Consider the following 18,932-nt stretch of genomic DNA (forward strand, 5'->3'; position numbering starts at 1 on the left):
CTACTTGTCTCTCAAATAATTTAGTTTTAATTATTGATTTCTAGGATCATGCTGACACTGCAAAACTACTTGCGAAAGAGAACGTAGATCGCGAGGCATTAATGTTGTATGCGCGGGAAGCGGCGGAATTCTCGACGGAATATCAAATGATGAACATGGAATTTGCGGTGAATCATTATGGCCAACCGGACGTAGCCATGTTCGACTTTACTTCAATGTACGCGGCAGAAAATGCGAGTCGCGTATTGAAACGCTATGGACACAAACTACTTATGATCCTTGTAGGCGACAGTCTTTTAGAGGTAAATAATTTCTGTTTTTACGAAAATTTCGTCTTTATGTATTTAAATTAATTTTTTTAACCTATATTTTATTTAATTAAATTATAAAATATTTATATTTATATAGAGAAGATAAATAATAATAAAGAAATAAAGAAAAATAATAATTAATTAATTAATAATAAATCAACTTTGGGACATTTGATTTCAATTTTTAGTTTATTTAAAAACTAATATTGTCTTGACATATGATATTAAAATTTTCATCTCTGAGTCCAAAAATATGTTATTTAAATTAAGTCTATTAGTTTTTTGGTACTGTATATAATATTATACATATATATAATAATAATACAACAATATTTACATAAATAATAAAATACTTTATAAGTTTATTTGTTTAATGAATTCGTTATTTTAAAAAATTTTTTAAGGTATAAAGACAATAACAATTATGGAATTAAACAAAATTCTTAACATCTTTTATTTTAAATCATTCTTAAAATTTACTTCACGAATTCTAGCCATTTTGGCCTACTGGTTCTGGTTGCGCAAGAGGATTTTTGAGCTCTCTGGACGCTGGTTGGGCAATCAAGGGTTGGGGCGCTTTGCTTTCACCATTGGAAGTAATCGCCGAACGCGAGTCAATATACAGATTGTTGGGACAGACGACACCGGAGAATTTGAACAGGGATTATGCCGCGTACACCCTTGATCCTCATACTAGGTAAGGTACAATTCTGTTGGATTAGTATAATAAGTCAATTAAATATTATTATAAATAGAGATAAAGAAAATGGTATCAAGTGGTTATTAAGCGAGAGCGTTTTAGGGAAGATTCTCATGACAGAAATCATATGAATTTTTTAGAAAATTTTTGTTAAGTGTTTTTCATAATTTGCCTTATATCAAATATAATATGCAATAATAATGAAATTAATTAATTTTATTTTTGAAGGTATCCAAACCTTAACGTACGTTCTGTGATCCCTATACAAGTGCGCAGTCTTTTTGACACAGATGATCCTGAAAGCCTTAAACAATCTACAGTACAGTCCGAGATCGATATTCCAAAGAAACGAAGACGTCGTGGTAAGTTTAGCGATTTATAATGTCGAGTTTTTTAAAGATTTTTTATTAATTTTTAATTGTAATTGTTTTAAAATGTTAGATATGTTTTGATAATAATAATTATAAAAAAAATTATGAGTTTTATTAAAAGTAAAAGAAGTTCAAAAAAATCTTGAAGTTGTAGATTTCAAGAAATTAAAAAAAATAATAATAAATAAACATATTTATCCATTTGTGTTAGATATTATAAAAATGAATATAATTTTGATATCGATTTTTCTCATTTATTATATTATGTATTTAAAAATTTAATATTCTGAAAATCTTAAATATTTTTAAAGATATTTAAAGATTTTCATATACTAATCACATGTATACAATAATATCAATAAAAAATAATATATCTTAATTATTTTAATTTTTTTAAAAATGTAAACGTGAAGAGACATAAAATGTTGTTTATAGATCTGAGAGCAGAGACTCAGATTCATTCAGACACGTTACTCCGTTGGCTACAAAAGCAAGTCGCACTGTACGATAAAGTTCATATTGAAGACATGGGTGCCTCCTTCAAAAATGGTTTAGCTATTTGTGCAATAATTCATAGATACCGTCCAGATCTAATAAATTTTTATAGTTTAAACGCGGAAGATGTAGTGAAGAACAATCAACTCGCCTTTGACATGTTGGAAAAAGAATTAAATATACCGCCGGTAAGCATGTTACATATTTATCTGTTTGCTTCAATATCACCAATTATGTGGACACATTTTTTTCTTCATTTAATAAAATACAAACATATGACTTTAAAATTGGTTGCTATTATTATCCAATTTTTTTATTGTATATATATTCTTAATTATAAATTATTTAATATGTTGTATGATTTTTAAATAATAAACAATAAATAGAATAACAAATATAGAAAAGATATAAACTATATTGTTTATGAATGAGCTGCTGACAAATATTTTTATTTCAGATAGTAATACAATTATTAAATTACATATTATTGGATTACTAGAATTATATTAACAATATTATCCGTATAATATATATTTTTTGTTTACATATAAAAAAAATCCAAAATAATTGTACTTACAGATAATGACGGGAGAAGAAATGGCTCAATGTGATGTTCCTGATGCACTTACAATGTATTCTTACTTAACACAAATATATGAAGCTTTCAAAGGCGATATCCCGTATATCAAGCATCCAAAATTAGTAAGTAACTTTAATTAAATTTGTAAGTAGCTTTAAATAGAGAATCTCTGCCCATTTTCTAGAACTCTTTACAAATCTCAATCGTCTGCTTTCAAATTACAGTATATTTATAGTTTTATTTATAAATAATCTATAAATAATCTATAAATAAATATAGTATATTATCTATAAAAAAACAATGATATCAGGAAAAGCTAATATTTTTCAATATTTTCAGGCTCAGTCATCTTATTGCTAAATCATAGTTTATGAGATTGTAACAATCATTTATTAAATGTTTTTATTTAAAAATTTGTAATCTCTTTCTTCATTTAAAATCATTTCTTTTTTATTAATATACACTTAAATTTTGATATCTTGCTATTGTTATTATTATATATTGTTTATTTTATTGTATTATTTTATTTTATTGTATATATTGTTTATTTTCCTAAAAAAATTTCAAAAATTATTTATATCTAAGATATATCCTTAATCAAGAATTTAAACATTTATGTTTTTTATTGTAAATAGGAACCAGAAATAGAAGAATGCAGCGCACATCCGAAACAACCGAAACAGTTGACACCTGAGGAAAAAGCTACGAAAAGGCACTCGCGCTCGCGGTACGCTAATGAAAATGTACAATCTTACGTGGATAAGAAAGATACAACTAGTCGACGTTCTCGAAAGAGACGCAGTACCGAGAAAATGAGTGCAACAATGGTAAGTGAAATAAATTTTTTTTAATGCATAATATCATTAATGCACTTGTTTTAACTTAATTGGATAAATGTACAAAAAAATATTGCAAATACAAGAATAAAATATACAAATGTGTGGTAGTGTTTGTACGCGTAATCAGATTACAGAATTTTTTTTTTTTTAAATTTAAATTGCAATAAATCGAAAGTTATGAATATTTAAAGTAATTACACGCAATATATATATATACTTTATATTAAAATAAAATTTTAATTTTTAAACAAAATTCAATATTTCGTAAAGGATGTTATTCTGCAAAAACACAATTTGTTTCTTTAATGACACCTGTACACTTTTTTACAAGAATGTAGAATAATATAAAAAAAAATTATTTTGAAAAATCTGATTTACTAAAAAAAAAACTAATTTATTTTAATTTTTAATAAAATTTTAATTTTATTGGCAAGAATATAATAGAACAAAAGAAAATTCTGTAAAAATCACATGTGTAGTAATTTACTTCTAGAATAACTGAAATGCTTGAATCTTATATAGTCACAATGGCAGAAAGTCGAAGCTGTTACATGCCACAGGATATTCATATCATTGTTAATCGCATTTGTTGGACTTATCCTTACCATACTTTGGAAGAAACTAGACATGTACTGAATACGCGTAATCCAGCATAGGAAGGAACAGACTGTTGGTTATATTTTTTATACAATCTTATGCATATGTTGTTATACAATTGCTATCACAATTCCTTTAAACTCTGAGGAGAGAGACCACACAAAAGATTGATTACAATGTATTAATTATTGCTGTAGATATTAATATGTAAATATTCACTGAATACCGGTTAAATACAGCAATAATATAATTGATTATTGTAGATGTCAAATTTAGAATTAAGCTAGCAATTTCGATTTAATTGTTTTAATGTTTATTTTTTAATAATTTTCTGTTTTTCTTTAATCTTGCATTCCATAAAATTGTATTCTTTAAGGGCCTAATCTACTCTAGTAGTATAAAAAGTCGATAATTTTTAGGAATTTTTTTTTAAGAATATTAAAAATTGATCTTTTTGCTATTTTATGCATGTTTTTATTGATATTTATACAGTACGCCAGTGTTTTTGAATTTTAGATATTTTAACTTATTTTGCTCAATTATCTGAAATGAATATACTTTCTCTAGTTTTATGCTGTAGAATATTTATGAGATAGTGAACTTAGTTTTATTAGAGAAAATTAAGAAATAAGAAAGTATATATTGCCATCTTAAAATTAGATATTTTAATTTTATTGAAATCCTATTCAAAGTCAGTATAACTATTATAATTTTACGAATTTTCCATAAAATTTGAAAGACATCATACTTTCAGAAGATGTAAAAAAAAAATCGATTTTTTACCCTCTAAAATAGATTGGACTCTTAAATAATTCAGAAGTCAATGAATCATTTTGACGCTGTTTCATGCAGTAGCATAATTCGAAATGTAATATAGTGTGCTTTTGCTGTAAAAAAAAATATTAGCATTTACGATTTACAATTGGTCAACTTACATTGGCTAATGACGATTCTAAACTCGTGTAATAAAGGATGAAAGACAGAAAAGACTCGATGAGATTGAAAAGCATCGAACTGAGCGCATGAAGAGGCGGCAATATTTGCGCAAGATGGCGACGCAACAATTCTACAAAAGCATGCAAATGCTGCAAGCCAATGCGAAACACGAGAAAGACGGGCCGTTTGAGGATTATTCGATTTTTTTATACCGTCAAACTGCGCCAGATTTCAAGGACAGAGTAAAAGATTTAGAACAGAAAATACTCTACCCAGTAAGCTAGAGACTGATTATGAGTGCAGATGAATGTTTTTTTTTTCTACTCTGATGACAAATCAATGCTGAAGATAACAGAATATATTGTCTCTAAAAGTTGCTCGGCATGATAGTGACGCTATTATTAACTAATTAAACTTGTTTGCAAGATATAAATTATATATGTTATTAAATACTTTTGATTAATATGATGCTTAATAAGATTTTTGTGATAATAGAAATTTTAATAGATTTTTTTCGACTTATTTTTCTACGAAAAATTATTCTATTTACAGTCGTATTTTTTGTCACACTTGTAAGATCAATGTCTATATCAAAATAAAAAATACTATGAAATAAAAAAAAAATATATATATATATTTAAAAATATATAAACATATATATGTATATATATATATATATATGTATATATATTTTATTTTGTAATTTTTTTAACCTAACGTAATTTAAATTAATTTATGTAAAGCGAGAATTTAAAAAAATTCTCTAATATAGCATTTTATATATATATATATATATATATATATATATATATATATATATAATTTAATATTTAGAAAATTTTTAAAATTTTAATTTTATAGAAATTAATTTAAATTGTGTTAGTTTTATTTTTGAGTTTAAAAAATTAGAGTTTGAGATCAAGAAGCATTTAATTTTAAAATTTAAAATAATAGACATATTTAACTTACAACTTCATTAATAACACTTATATGAATAAAGCTATTAAGTTTTTTAAGTTATTAGATTTTTTGTTAAAATAAATAAATGGTCCTAGAAACTCTATGTACAAAATATTCTGTAACTGATGGTACAATCGAGAAGATAATATAATAATAAAACATGGAAAAATAAGTCGAAAATGTAAAATAAAGTTTTATATATAAGGTTTTGTTTCTGAGAAAATTAACTTTAAAAGTCAATAACATTATTACATTTTTTTAAGTTTGAATAACTGATGATCTCTAATATTGTGACATTTGTTATTAAATTCATCTTATTACTAACAAGATAATCAAAAAACATGGTAGTGTCTTGCAACAATAGCGAGACGGATTGTTCAGTGACGCAAGTATTTTATCGTAAAATTATCGAATCTCAAAAATAGCTAGATTGATCGATACTTGATAATCGATTTTAATCAATAGTTTGGAATTGCAAATAGTGTCATTTTTATTGTTTTATGCGTCTTGTGAACAGGGATAATATAATGCAAATTTTCCTTGTTTTAAAAATTTCTATTAAAAAAATTGTTATTATTATAATCATTGTGCAATTCCAACATATTTTTTTCTTGGTTTAATATTAATGTATGAAAATTAATATATACTTGATTGTCTATGAATTACATTATCCAGGAAACGAGCATACTAAGTGTAGATACAAATGTAAATACTATATACTTATAATGATATAAATTATAAATAATAACATACGTATGTCTGTGTTAGACATTTTTTCATATGCGAATTTTTTTCGAAACACGCTATCCGCTGGCAAAAGGAATAATTTTTAAACATATTTAGTTTTCTTTATGATTTCAGTAATTTTTAATGCTATTAATTTATAAATATATATATTTTAATTTAATTTTATTATATTTTTTAAACTTTATTTTGGTAAACAATTATTTTGGCCGGAGAGATTTTGTAAAAAGTTATTTTGATTAGAATGATATTACTGACGCTCTTTTTTACATCGTTAATGTCTTTCTTTAGACAGATATTTTAAATACACACACACAAATAAAGATTTATTTTTTAAGTAACATATTTTATATCTCTAAATGAAGAGCACATAAATTAATCAGAAAAATTTTATATTTTCACGAAAATTATTAATTTCTATTTTGCTTATAATTTTTTAAAAATTTTATTAAATATCTTGCTTAAACTTAAAATTAATATATTAATTATTATTTAACTTCATTTATTTGAATTAAATATTATTTATTTAATCTTGTCAAAATTTATTTTATTTAATTTTTTAGATGTTCCTTAATTTCCAAACAAATTTCGATAATAAAAAAAAATGAATGAATAAGAAAGATCTAATTTTTGAACTCGTTGGAAAACGGCTTCATAATTATATGGACTTTTCGAGAAACTCTGATATATCTATAAAATCTATTAAAATTACTCTTTGTGAAATACTTGCTTGCATTATTTTTGGTACTCCCTATGATTTTCATTTGCTTGTGATAGATTACTAATTTATCAATTATTCCTAGGACAGACAACCTAAGATACACATCGGTTTCGAAAGAGGTAGTGTGGACGAAGAATTTTCGGGAAGAATAAAAGATTTTGAAGATAAATTAAAAGGAACAACATCGTCCGAAAAGAAACCCAGAGATCTTTTACGTGCTATCGGTTTGTACACATTTTTAATCTCTTATTTATCGAATTCCAATAAAGTTTCAAGCATCTACAATTATACAGAATCCTTCAAAAGTTTATAATTAATAAAAAAATATGTAAGGAAAAATTGCAGAGCTTAAAAAATCTGATAACAGTTTGATTTTAGATAAAGTCTTCAAAGTTGTATAAAGTTACAATTTTATAGATTTTTATACATAAAAAACAATTCAAATTTTTAAAATGGGAACTTATTTTTATTGTATACTCTATAGCTGACATGGAAATGTTTCCGAAGTGATATAAAATCGTTTTGGTCAAAAAATTTTAATTTTTAAGTTTTAAATTTTAATTTTATTTTACGATTTTTTTAAAGCTACAACTTTGCTTCTTACATATTTTTTCATTGTAGTTGATTGTTTTAGTGTTACCAGATTTTTGAAAGATATTATATGTGACAAAATTAATAAGAAAAAAAGAGAGAAAAAGAAACTTATATAGTTTTGAAATAATTTTGATTGACTTTTACATATTTTACTAAAATTTACTTATTTATGTATCAATTCAAATAATGCCATACTAACAATAAGTCGAATATAAATAAATATAATAAAAAATATAATAAAATACCTTTGTATGGACGTAGGTAAGATCGAGAAGACGGACTGGAACGTGAAAGAGATCGAGAAAAAAATTGAAGAGAACAAGATGGGCCGTGGGATTCGTCATGATCGCGTCGAGAGAGTGCCAAAGTGGAGCCGCGAGCAGGTTGGCAAAGAAACGCGCAATAGCACTGACGTTCTCGCACCTTTTTTAGATGTGTATATGTTTCATTCAGTTTTTAGCTCGGCAGATCAAGATGGAAAAGCGGGGCAACGATCAAAGGGACACCTACAGTAAGTACGCTGACATAGACAATACCCTGAAGAATATAGGCAAGAAGATCCGAGAGGGTAGCGCGCTCGGACACAATAAAGTTTCAGCTATGGCTGAACAATTTTCGAATAAAAGTCAGGATACGGAACCCAAGCTGCAGAAATCGGTAAATACGATCTTTACGATCTCCGTAGGATGGTCAACGCAATATTAATTAATTTGTGTTTATTGATGTACAGATATCTATTTTATCTTATATGTATGTATATGTTGATCAATTTCTAAACAATATTTTACTTAACTACGAAATTTTTTAAGAAAGACACAGATCAATGATGGACTTATATTGTTGAAGAAATTTTAGAATGTATTTTTTTTTCCAATTGTATAAAAATATTCTTTTATAAATATGAATTACTTGCAAAATAACATTTAAGATTTGAACCGATTATAAATTATAATTAGAATTGCTCAGATTAATAAATCTTATATACAAAATAAACTACAAACTAAAATATATCAAACATTTAAAACATAGAAGTTTATAAAAAATTCTTTTAGATAAAAAGTTAGAGGATGTTAAAAGAGATAATTTTTGACATTATTTTTTTCATAAATGATGATTAATTTTGATGATTACTTAATATAGTTATTTTTTATAGTTATTATTATATTAATATAATTATATAATTATATTAATTAGTATTAATGTAGTTATTATTAATTTATATAGTTAATTTTTTGTTTTTAAATAGAAATTTATATTTTTTTTCTTGCGGAATTTTATTTCAATTTTATTATAGTTCAATATTTAAAAGATTTTTGAAAAAATTTTTCTATCCAAGATATTTTAAGAGATAACATTGTTGATTTTAGGTAAAAGCGAAAGTAGTTGCTTTAGTATTTCAGAAATATTTTATAAACAATTATATATGTATGCATATGTAGTTGATTACAGATACACACACACACACACACACACACACACACACACATACATATATATAAATAACTATTATTTATAAAATATTTCTGAAATATTAGATAAAAAATTTCATTTACAAAAATCATAAATATTAATGCTTAGAATAAGTTTGTATAATAAAAAATATAGACTTTTATTTTATAAAAATTTATCGAAATAACTTTAAAAAGGTACCTATATTAAAAATAATAATAATAATAATAGCAAAAGATTTTGTATATAACATTTAATATCTTTTAACTTTTATCTAGAAAAATTTGTTTTAGTTAAAACTTAAATTGTATGTATTTTACTAGTTTTAAATGTATATATTGCATGTAGTCTGTTTGTATGTGCATGTATACGTAATTTATTATTATGATATTAATAATATAAAAACTTCTATGAAAACTCTTTGTTAAAAAATCTTGCTAATTTAATAATTTTTTATATTGAAAAATATGGTATTAATAATTATTATGCTAGATTATACAAATTTTATTTGTGTAGAATACTAAATCCACCATCGTGCTACCGGTGCAAGGAAGTTCGGAGATGTGCCATTTTTGCAACAAAAGAGTTTATTTAATGGAAAGACTTAGTGCGGAAGGCAAATTCTTTCATCGCGGTTGTTTTCGATGCGAGTATTGCTCCACCTCGTTAAGGATAGGTAATATCTCTCTTTCTTCATATAATGTCTTGATTACAAAAATGTAAAAAAAGAGCTTGTGCAATTATTTTATTGACATATCGATATCGAGGTCAATATAAACTGTTAGATATTATTTTTTGTGAAATTTAACTTTTATTATTTGGCAGAAAAATTTTTTTATTTTTATTTTTAAAAGAGTTTATAGTTTGCAAAAATAATTATAAGTCAGAGTATTTAAAAAATTAAATTTTTGAAAAATCCAAACACAGTTTTTTTTTAAGTATTCAAGAACTCATAAAACATTTTTTATATATTTTATCGTTTCGATGATAATTGTTTAGAATTATATTCAAATATAAGTATCAGCTTTTTGGAAACTTGTTTTACCCTTTAAATCTAGAAATGGACATATGTAAAAAAATACAAGCTTCTTACAATTAAATTTTTCTTTTAACAATAAATTTCAATTTTTATCAGTTTTGAATACTTGTATATCCCTTGTATATAAAAATATGTATTTACATATTTTGATATAATGTTACATATTAATACATATCTTTTATTATGTTTCAGTAATTTAATATTATTGCTAATACTATGGTTTTTTTTTATTTTTTATAGGAAATCACACGTTTGATCGAGAAAAAAATGGAGGGCGTTTTTACTGTACTCAACACTTTGGATTATCGGGAACGATGAAGACTAGAGCAGAAAAGAAGAGAATTAATTTAGTGAATAAAGAAAATGTACCCAATGCTGGGATTACATTGAAAACACCAGAAAAGGTATAATCTTTTATAATAATGTAATAAAAATGCATCAAATACTAAACACAAAAAAAAATCCTAAATAAAACGATCATAAATAAACGATTAAAGAATTTGAAACAAATGTTTAATCTAAAATGATATATTCTAATGAGCAAATATGTATATATGTATGTTTACATTAGGCTAAAACACCATTGGAAGGCATTGTTGGACTCGATCTCCTCGATCGTGGTCAAACTCCGGAGAGAATTGAATTTGAAAATCTAGCAGAAATGTCAGATCCTGAGGAAGCTCATAGCCAAATGGACGAGGACGAGTGGACAGATAGAAATTTTGGTGTTTCTACTGCAGAAATGGGGTCCAGTGATGATATTTCTGATATGAGGCAAGTTTTATATATTTTTGTAAACAATTATTTGTGTTTATACAGTTCTACATAATTAATAATTAATAACTTTTTTATTTTAAACTTTTATATTTCTTTAAGTACCCCTCTATTTCATTTATGAATACAATAATTTCTATTTTTTGAATTAAAAGACACTTTTTATTTTTTTACTATCCAAAAAATTATTTCTTTTTATATAATTTCCATTAGTGAACCGTTCAATTTTATTTTATATTTTTTATCAACTTTTAAAATAAATAATTAACTTATTAAATTTGAAAATTTTAATAACTTTTTCATCTATTAATCAAACTAGATGAATATTAATGTTAATGTTTAATTTTGATACACAGTGATTCCGATGAAGATGATGAGATATTTGAAGAAGCTATTGACCAGCCGCTAACAACCGAGGGAACTCTCGAATTGGCTAAAAATTGGACACTGCGCTATTCTTATCCGCACGCTACAATCGGTCAATCGGACACTGGCAGCAACGAATATGAAGATTCTAGTGATGAATATACTAGTGAAGGTATTCACTCATTTAGAAGTGATAGATAATCTTTGAATTTCTTGAGGTTTTTCATTGTTTCTTGGTATCATACATATTTCATGATTTCGTACAGTTTTATGTTCATACATATTACAAGAAAAAATCTAATTTTAAATTTTATTTAAGAAATATAATTTAATTATAAGTTAAGAAATTAATAATTAATTAAAAAATATCTTATTTAATTAAATTATTAATTTCTTAACTTATAATTAAATTATATTAATAATTTGAAAGATATAAGGCTCCAATATTTACAAACACGTAACTATAAACTTGGCAATGAGAGCCATGCGCGGATGTTAATGTGTAAAATTTCTTTAGAAATTAATTCTTTCCCGAAATTTGAATCGTAAAATGAAAATCTATTTCTTGGTAAAATACACCAAGTAAAATATGTGCCCTGTGCACGATTCAAATTTCGCGAAAGAATTAATTTCTAAAGAAATTTTACGCATTAACATCCGCGCATGGCTCTCATTGTCAAGTTTATAGTTATGTGTTTGTAAATTATATTAAATTATATTTAATTATATAATTAAATTAATTATTTAATTAATATAATTTTTTTTAATAACATAATATCTTACATATATAACTTGTTTTCTTTATTAGATGATGAAAGCGGGACTGCGACCGAAGACGAGGAGGACATACGCGCTCGAGAACTCCGCAAGCAAGAAGTATGGTTGAAGGTACCACCACGCAACTCCGATACTGACACCGGCTCGGAAACAGAGGTGAAACATTTTCAAGACTCTGTAGATTCCACTATAATAGCTCAGGAATCACTCATTTCTTTCGAATCTAAAGTAACAGTACCCTCAACAGTATCCAACATGAATACGAATGGTAGTGAATCATTATCCGAAAACAACAATCTCGAAGAATCTTCCTACGAGGTTGCATTAACTTCTAGTGAATTAGCTTTAAGTACATATAGTCAGGACACTATGACTTCCGCCGATAAACATGGTACATCTCTCGATGTTACTCCACAAACTTCCGAAGGTGTAATTTGCGTGACCCATCCACCGCTTTTTCCAGTATCAGCCGATGCTGACGATGATATCTCGAATCCAAACAAATCTTTAATTGTTCTTACTAATATTTCTGATAACAATTATTTGGATAAAGAAAACTGCAGCTCCGAATACGAAAGTTTTGTGGACGAAAATGTTCAATTAGATTTAAACAGTTCAGATAACAGAATCGATAACAATAATTTGCAAAATAATCAAGTTAATATTGATATGAAAAATTTTAATTTAAACCCTATTGATTTAAATCTAAATATTAATGAATCTTATTTAAATGATTCAATTCAGAATTCGTTAAACTTTCCTATAAATAATTTTGTTGCACAAAATGACGAAGGTAGTTTGGAACAGGTTGCTAAAATTACACTTTCGGATGTACCTTGCACTGAAGTAAGCAAGGATCCCAAGGTTTCTGATAACGAAACTATTCTGAATGTTAATAATTTACCGGGTGTGATTGCTTCGTCTTTGAACAGAAGTAGAGACTGTTCATCTTCTTCATCATCAGAGACGTATCGATCAAATGAGATATCGTGTAACGATTCAGTCAGCAGCAATCATTTAGACGACTTGGTGGAATGCTCGAAATCTAACTTACCTGAAGAAATAGAAATTTATAAGCACGAAAATGTCTGTGCAATTAAACAATGTGAAGATAACAATTTTATTGACAAAAGTAAGAATGTCGTCAATATCGATGATAGTAATAATAGTCACGTGAGCGATGTTGCTGACAAAAAGATCGACGCAGCAACACCAATGATTGCTGCAAACTTATTACAAAGGTCAATATATCCAACAGTGACAGTAACGTCGCCATCTCCAACACAAGAGATACAGCTCGAAGAACTACCCTTAGAACCTTCGAAATTATTGGTTCCCCTGGAATCGCATAATAATATTCCGCATTGCGACAGCGCATTTGATAAGCTGAAACGCGATTTACAACAACGAAAGGCGAAGAACAAAGCTGTAGGGAATGGACTTCGACCACTGTCGACCGAAAATGCTCGGTTGAAAATGAGCAAATATTTCATCGAGAATAAAAAGATGATTTCGAAATGTCAACCGGCACAAAATGAAGGGACTGAAGACACATCTGAGATAAAAGTGATAAAGTTAGATATTAAACCTAGATTATCCGGCAAGATAAACACAGAGGAAATGTTTAAGTACTTTGATAAGACCAGTTCCTCGAATAGTTGTGACAAATATAAAGTTTCCAACGCTATTAAACAAGATGAACCCCCGAAATTGGAAATTGATATCAAAAATATAAACGACGAAATAGTCATGATTGATCGAGAATTTAATCAAATTGAAGCGCAGAATGAGGTTGCGGAAGATAATGGGATGGGCTCTCAATCCCATTTGTCGGACGTATTTGAAATATGTAATGACAAAAGAGACACAGCATATGACAATTTGGACTTAATGTATGATGATCTAGTCGAATTGCATCCTGATTTAAATGATATTGATATTGATTATGTAGATTCTCTGACATCGAATCATAATATTTCTAAATTAAATCACAATGAAACTGTCTCATATTCAGATATAGGTCTAGAAACTATTTTAGAAAGTGATCAGGTTGATATTACAAGTAATACAAAGGAAATAGAAAAAATTAATTCAATAGATGAGAATCTGAAGAATGACATAAGTGACATACATAAAGAAAAAGAAGTTAAGAACGTAAATTTAAATAGCAACATAATAGATAATGATATAATTCAAAAAGAAGACGTAATTAATACTGATCCAGAGAATAGTATTTTAAATAGTGAAGAAAATGAAGAAAAGAAAGTAAATTCAATGTCTTTAGATGAAACTGTTCTGGATAATAGTAATAAAAATATAGCCAATAAAATAAATATTTTGAAGTTAAATAAAAATATATTATTTCAAAATGATACAGATAAAGCCATCAAACATAACATGATATATAAAAGTGATATGAATTTAAATGAATATACACCACAGATTTTGTGTAAAAACATTAGAGCTAATTCAAAATCATTGCCTGAATTAAGAAATACAATATGTGAAGATCTATCTGCGGCAAAAGTTACAGTTGTTGACAAAATAGTGGACTCTGTCATAGATACAAAGATTGCGAGTGATGATTCAACACAAAATTGTATTCCAGAAGTTCCTAAAAGCTTGGAGCAAGAAAATTTACCCAATGATATTAATTTTTCTCAAAATGATGCAACAGCAACTAATAATAATTTATTCGCAATTTCTTCCGCGGAACTTTCTCCGCCTGAAATCCCGATAAGAAAAAAGTCTGCAAAAAGAAATTTAAAACCTTCGCAGCAGGATGTCGAAGATATATCGAAACTACAAAGTCAAACTACGCCTGAAATCCCGGTAAGAAAAAAGTCGGTAAAAAGAAATTTAAAATCTTTAAGTCAAAATCAAGATGTGGAAGATATATTGAAGCTACAAAATCTAGCTGTGGATAATACTTTAAAATTATCTAGTCAAAATGGCAATGATGTTTCCAATACTCAAAGTCAGAATGCTGAAAAACTTTTGGAAATTAAAGCTAAGGATATAAAAAATATCGCATTACAAAGTCAAAATATTAATAGTATTCCGAAAATTCAGAATGTTTCAAATATCCAAAGTCACGATATCATTCAAAGGTCAAATGTCGAAAAATTACAAACTGACGTAATGAATTTTTCAACGAACGTCAATAACGAAATTAGCAAAAAGGATAACATAAATGTAACGGCAGCAGAAAATCGAAACATTGCAGATGTAAAATTACAAAATCAAAGCAAGAGTATATCGTCGATTCAAAAAACTCATTCTACAAATCGGCGTTTGCCAAATAATCCTGAGGAATTTACAAAATCTGTTTCTTATAACAGTCAGTCGAAGAAAGACAAATGTGTAATTTCGTGATATATTGATATAATGTCACATTAAAAAATTTTATGACAATGATATATTTTACAAAAGAAAGCTTAACTTGAATTACATTTTAAATATTTGATATTAATATTCGATAATTATCGAAGTTGATAGTATAATTTTCTATTGTTTTTTGATATAAAAAGCTTATGAAAAAAGTATAAAAGTTTACAAGTATGTAGGTTTTTAAAAAGTATATAAATGCTTAGGTAATTGTTCAATTATAAACGACTGAAAATAGAAAATTTTTTGCTTCAATTAAGTTTCAGAAAATATAATTAGATAACAAACATTTTATTTTTACATAATTTAAGTAAAATGAGAAATTTAATTGGAAGCTTAATTTTGTATAAAAATATTCTAAAATAGTCTTTAATATTAACAATTAAAAAGTTGATAAATATACATAAAAACGTATACAGAATAAAATAAAATCCTGAATCACACCTATACTTTGAATTACATAACAGATATATTTCTGATTTTTATGATATATTACTTTGCAATACTTCACTTTTATTCTTAATTGTATTTGATTTTTTTTTTTTGTTATTCACGCTGTTCTTTGTTGGTATTTTTTATTTTATTTGTACACTATCTCTTATCTTGAATATGGTTGTTCTTATCAAGAAACAAATTGAAAAAAAATAAGATCTATAATTATACGGTTCAACATAAATATTCAACTTTTTAAAGTGAGTGATCATAAGTGTAACTTTTTATGTATATTTACCAAAAAGTTTAATATTAACAATGAAAAATATAGCGTATAAATAAATTTTTAATAAAAAGTTGGCTTCAAATTGATCGAAGAATTTATTTGTACACTAACTCGATACTATAATACTATGTGTGTATGTATTACATAATTGATTATTGAATATTGGTGATTCTATATATTTTGCTTGTATGAGTGAAGTTATCAATGAAGTTATAGTCTGACTCTTCTTGTCAGATCTAAAATTCTGCAGATTTATGAATCTATAGATTTGATTTTTTTCACACTTATAAAATTGAAAATCTATAATTGTATTTACGATTCATAATTCTATGGATATTTATATGTCACTAATATATATATTGTAATTTTGCTTTTAAATTGTGATTTTAAACTTGAGAAAACTGTGAGATGTGTTAATAAAGTAGACAAAAAAAAAGAATATGTATGAATCTTGGCTGGTGAATGATTTTTTAATTCTCGAAAGGATAATTTTTAATCGCAACTGAGTAAGGAGCACTAAAGAAAAGGTAATCATTTTATTGTGTATGAGTGGAGTGTTATTGAACTAATTTATCATTAACAGTGACTCAAAGCATTAATAATCGTTTGTGTTTGATTTAGTGCTCGTGTTAAAAACAGTTTACTCACCAATTTTGACTAATTTGTGTAAAGATTTCCACCAGCCGATACTTTATTAAATATCTCACCACATTCTCATTTTCAATTACAAAACTTAGAGATTTTATATAATACGTCATACATACAAAATAAGTGTAGAATGCATTTTTTCTACATAGAAAATGAATAACAAGTTTTTTTGACAAGTTTTTGGATTTTTCTTTTAAAGATTTTAATAACTATCATGATAGTATATGATTGACATACTGTATGATATTTTACAATTTTATAAAAATTTATATAAATTACATGCAAAAAAATATTAAATAAAAATGTAAAAATTTAAATTTGCAAGAAATATCAACTTACATACAGGGTGTTCCACGGAAAGTTGCTGAAATAAATCAGCTATTATTTTTAAACGTACATAAAGAGCAGAAAAAGTAAAATATCTTCGATTATTCAATTTATATGTAAATAAAACTGTCAAAATTCTTTAATAATAGAATATATTTTACTTTTCTTGCTCTTTATAACATATGCGTTTAAAAATAACAGCAAATTAATTTTAGCAACTTAGCTCCCATAGAACATTCTGTAGTCACTAATCAATATTGCTCTGTAATTCCAAAATTGTTCTGGTATTTTGCGTGCGTGTGTGCTTGTTGTATGTGTATAAGAATTAAAAAGAATAATTTTGATATTATCTTGATATTTAAACAAATATTTTTTGAACATTTATAAACTCATATGATAATATAATGTGATAAACTTTAGTTTTAACTTTTTCTTTAATTAATTATTTTAAATATTTGTTTTTTTGTGTTTTTATGTTTAAATCTTTAAAATTATTTATTGCAATATTCAATTATTTTGACCTACAAAGTAAGTTTAAACTAACATATTTTTGTGAAAAAAAGAATTCTGATATTATTTTAGCATTGTTTTAGCAACACTTATAGAAGTAACATTTCATTCACATACATTTTAAAATATATATATATATATATATATATATATATATATATATATATATATATATATATATATAAATTTACATAGAATAATAAAACTACATTCAATGTATATATTATACATATTATAGGCAGAATATTACCATATTTGTGGCTCTTGCTTCACATTCTTCAACTAATTTACTAAAACATAACTAATATGTAGCTATATATTGCCTATAATATTCATTCAGCATAATGACTTTGTTTTGCAGGTTGCATCATCGGAGGAAGCCTCGACTGAAGAAAGTGCAGAAAATTCTGCGACAGAGATCTCGACCGATTCAGAATTCGAGCACGATGAGGCGACTCCGACGCAGCACGAGATCCCTGAGATCACCATCAATGATTCGTACGTGCGGAAAACAAGAGGTACTTACGTTGAGCCGAAGAAAGTGCAGATAAAGAGCAAGGTGATTTCTTCGATTAACAGCAACTTAAAGCAAGACACGAAGCAACAAGGTAACAGCAACAACGAACAGCTTTTGAAGGACAATTACATTAAATACGAACCGAGCAAGGAGGTGAATTGCAATATCTCAACTACCACTGTCGACACCAATACTCGAACACCATTGCTGAACCCGCGAAAGGGAGATTATCTTTTGAATCGCACCCACTCCACCGGAGGTATCGCCTCGAGACTGTCCTTAGAGTTGAAAAAACGTTACTTGCTGGGCGGATCAGTTTTGAGTGGCTCCGTCGTGAAATCAGGGTCGACGTCGAACGTGGACACGAAACTCAGGAACTTCACTGACGCGATCTCTCAGCACCAAAAGCTGTTAAACCCAGCACCGGAACCCAGTCCTACTATGCAAGCATTTCTTCAAGGTATCTTTATATTTTGTGTTTATGATTTTGCATCATTATTTTTATACGTATATAATATTATGGAGGCCAAATTTGAGGAGTATTGCGTTGATATGATAGAAATAATGGTGAA

At 26.5% G+C, this 18,932-nt stretch overlaps 1 protein-coding gene across 10 annotated transcripts in view; it reads left to right on the forward strand.

Annotated features, from left to right (window-relative positions):
• Positions 1–18,932, forward strand: part of LOC140675698 (uncharacterized) — a 37,382-nt gene that overhangs the window by 7,070 nt on the left and 11,380 nt on the right. For 7 of the 10 annotated variants that reach the window (XM_072910310.1, XM_072910309.1, XM_072910308.1 and 4 more), the window contains 16 exons: positions 45–302; positions 806–1,008; positions 1,240–1,373; positions 1,818–2,065; positions 2,457–2,579; positions 3,093–3,284; positions 4,865–5,104; positions 7,337–7,478; positions 8,110–8,231; positions 8,281–8,505; positions 9,814–9,973; positions 10,577–10,740; positions 10,908–11,110; positions 11,467–11,648; positions 12,285–12,409; positions 18,205–18,820. In XM_072910310.1, coding sequence (XP_072766411.1) covers positions 45–302; positions 806–1,008; positions 1,240–1,373; positions 1,818–2,065; positions 2,457–2,579; positions 3,093–3,284; positions 4,865–5,104; positions 7,337–7,478; positions 8,110–8,231; positions 8,281–8,505; positions 9,814–9,973; positions 10,577–10,740; positions 10,908–11,110; positions 11,467–11,648; positions 12,285–12,409; positions 18,205–18,820 — 3,337 coding nt within the window. The remainder of the gene's footprint in view (positions 1–44; positions 303–805; positions 1,009–1,239; positions 1,374–1,817; positions 2,066–2,456; positions 2,580–3,092; positions 3,285–4,864; positions 5,105–7,336; positions 7,479–8,109; positions 8,232–8,280; positions 8,506–9,813; positions 9,974–10,576; positions 10,741–10,907; positions 11,111–11,466; positions 11,649–12,284; positions 12,410–18,204; positions 18,821–18,932) is intronic. The other 3 variants (XM_072910314.1, XM_072910316.1, XM_072910317.1) reach the window with 3 other exon arrangements.

This window comes from Anoplolepis gracilipes, unplaced genomic scaffold (assembly GCF_047496725.1).
Source record: "Anoplolepis gracilipes unplaced genomic scaffold, ASM4749672v1 Contig18, whole genome shotgun sequence".
In the NCBI taxonomy this organism is placed as follows: domain Eukaryota; kingdom Metazoa; phylum Arthropoda; class Insecta; order Hymenoptera; family Formicidae; genus Anoplolepis; species Anoplolepis gracilipes.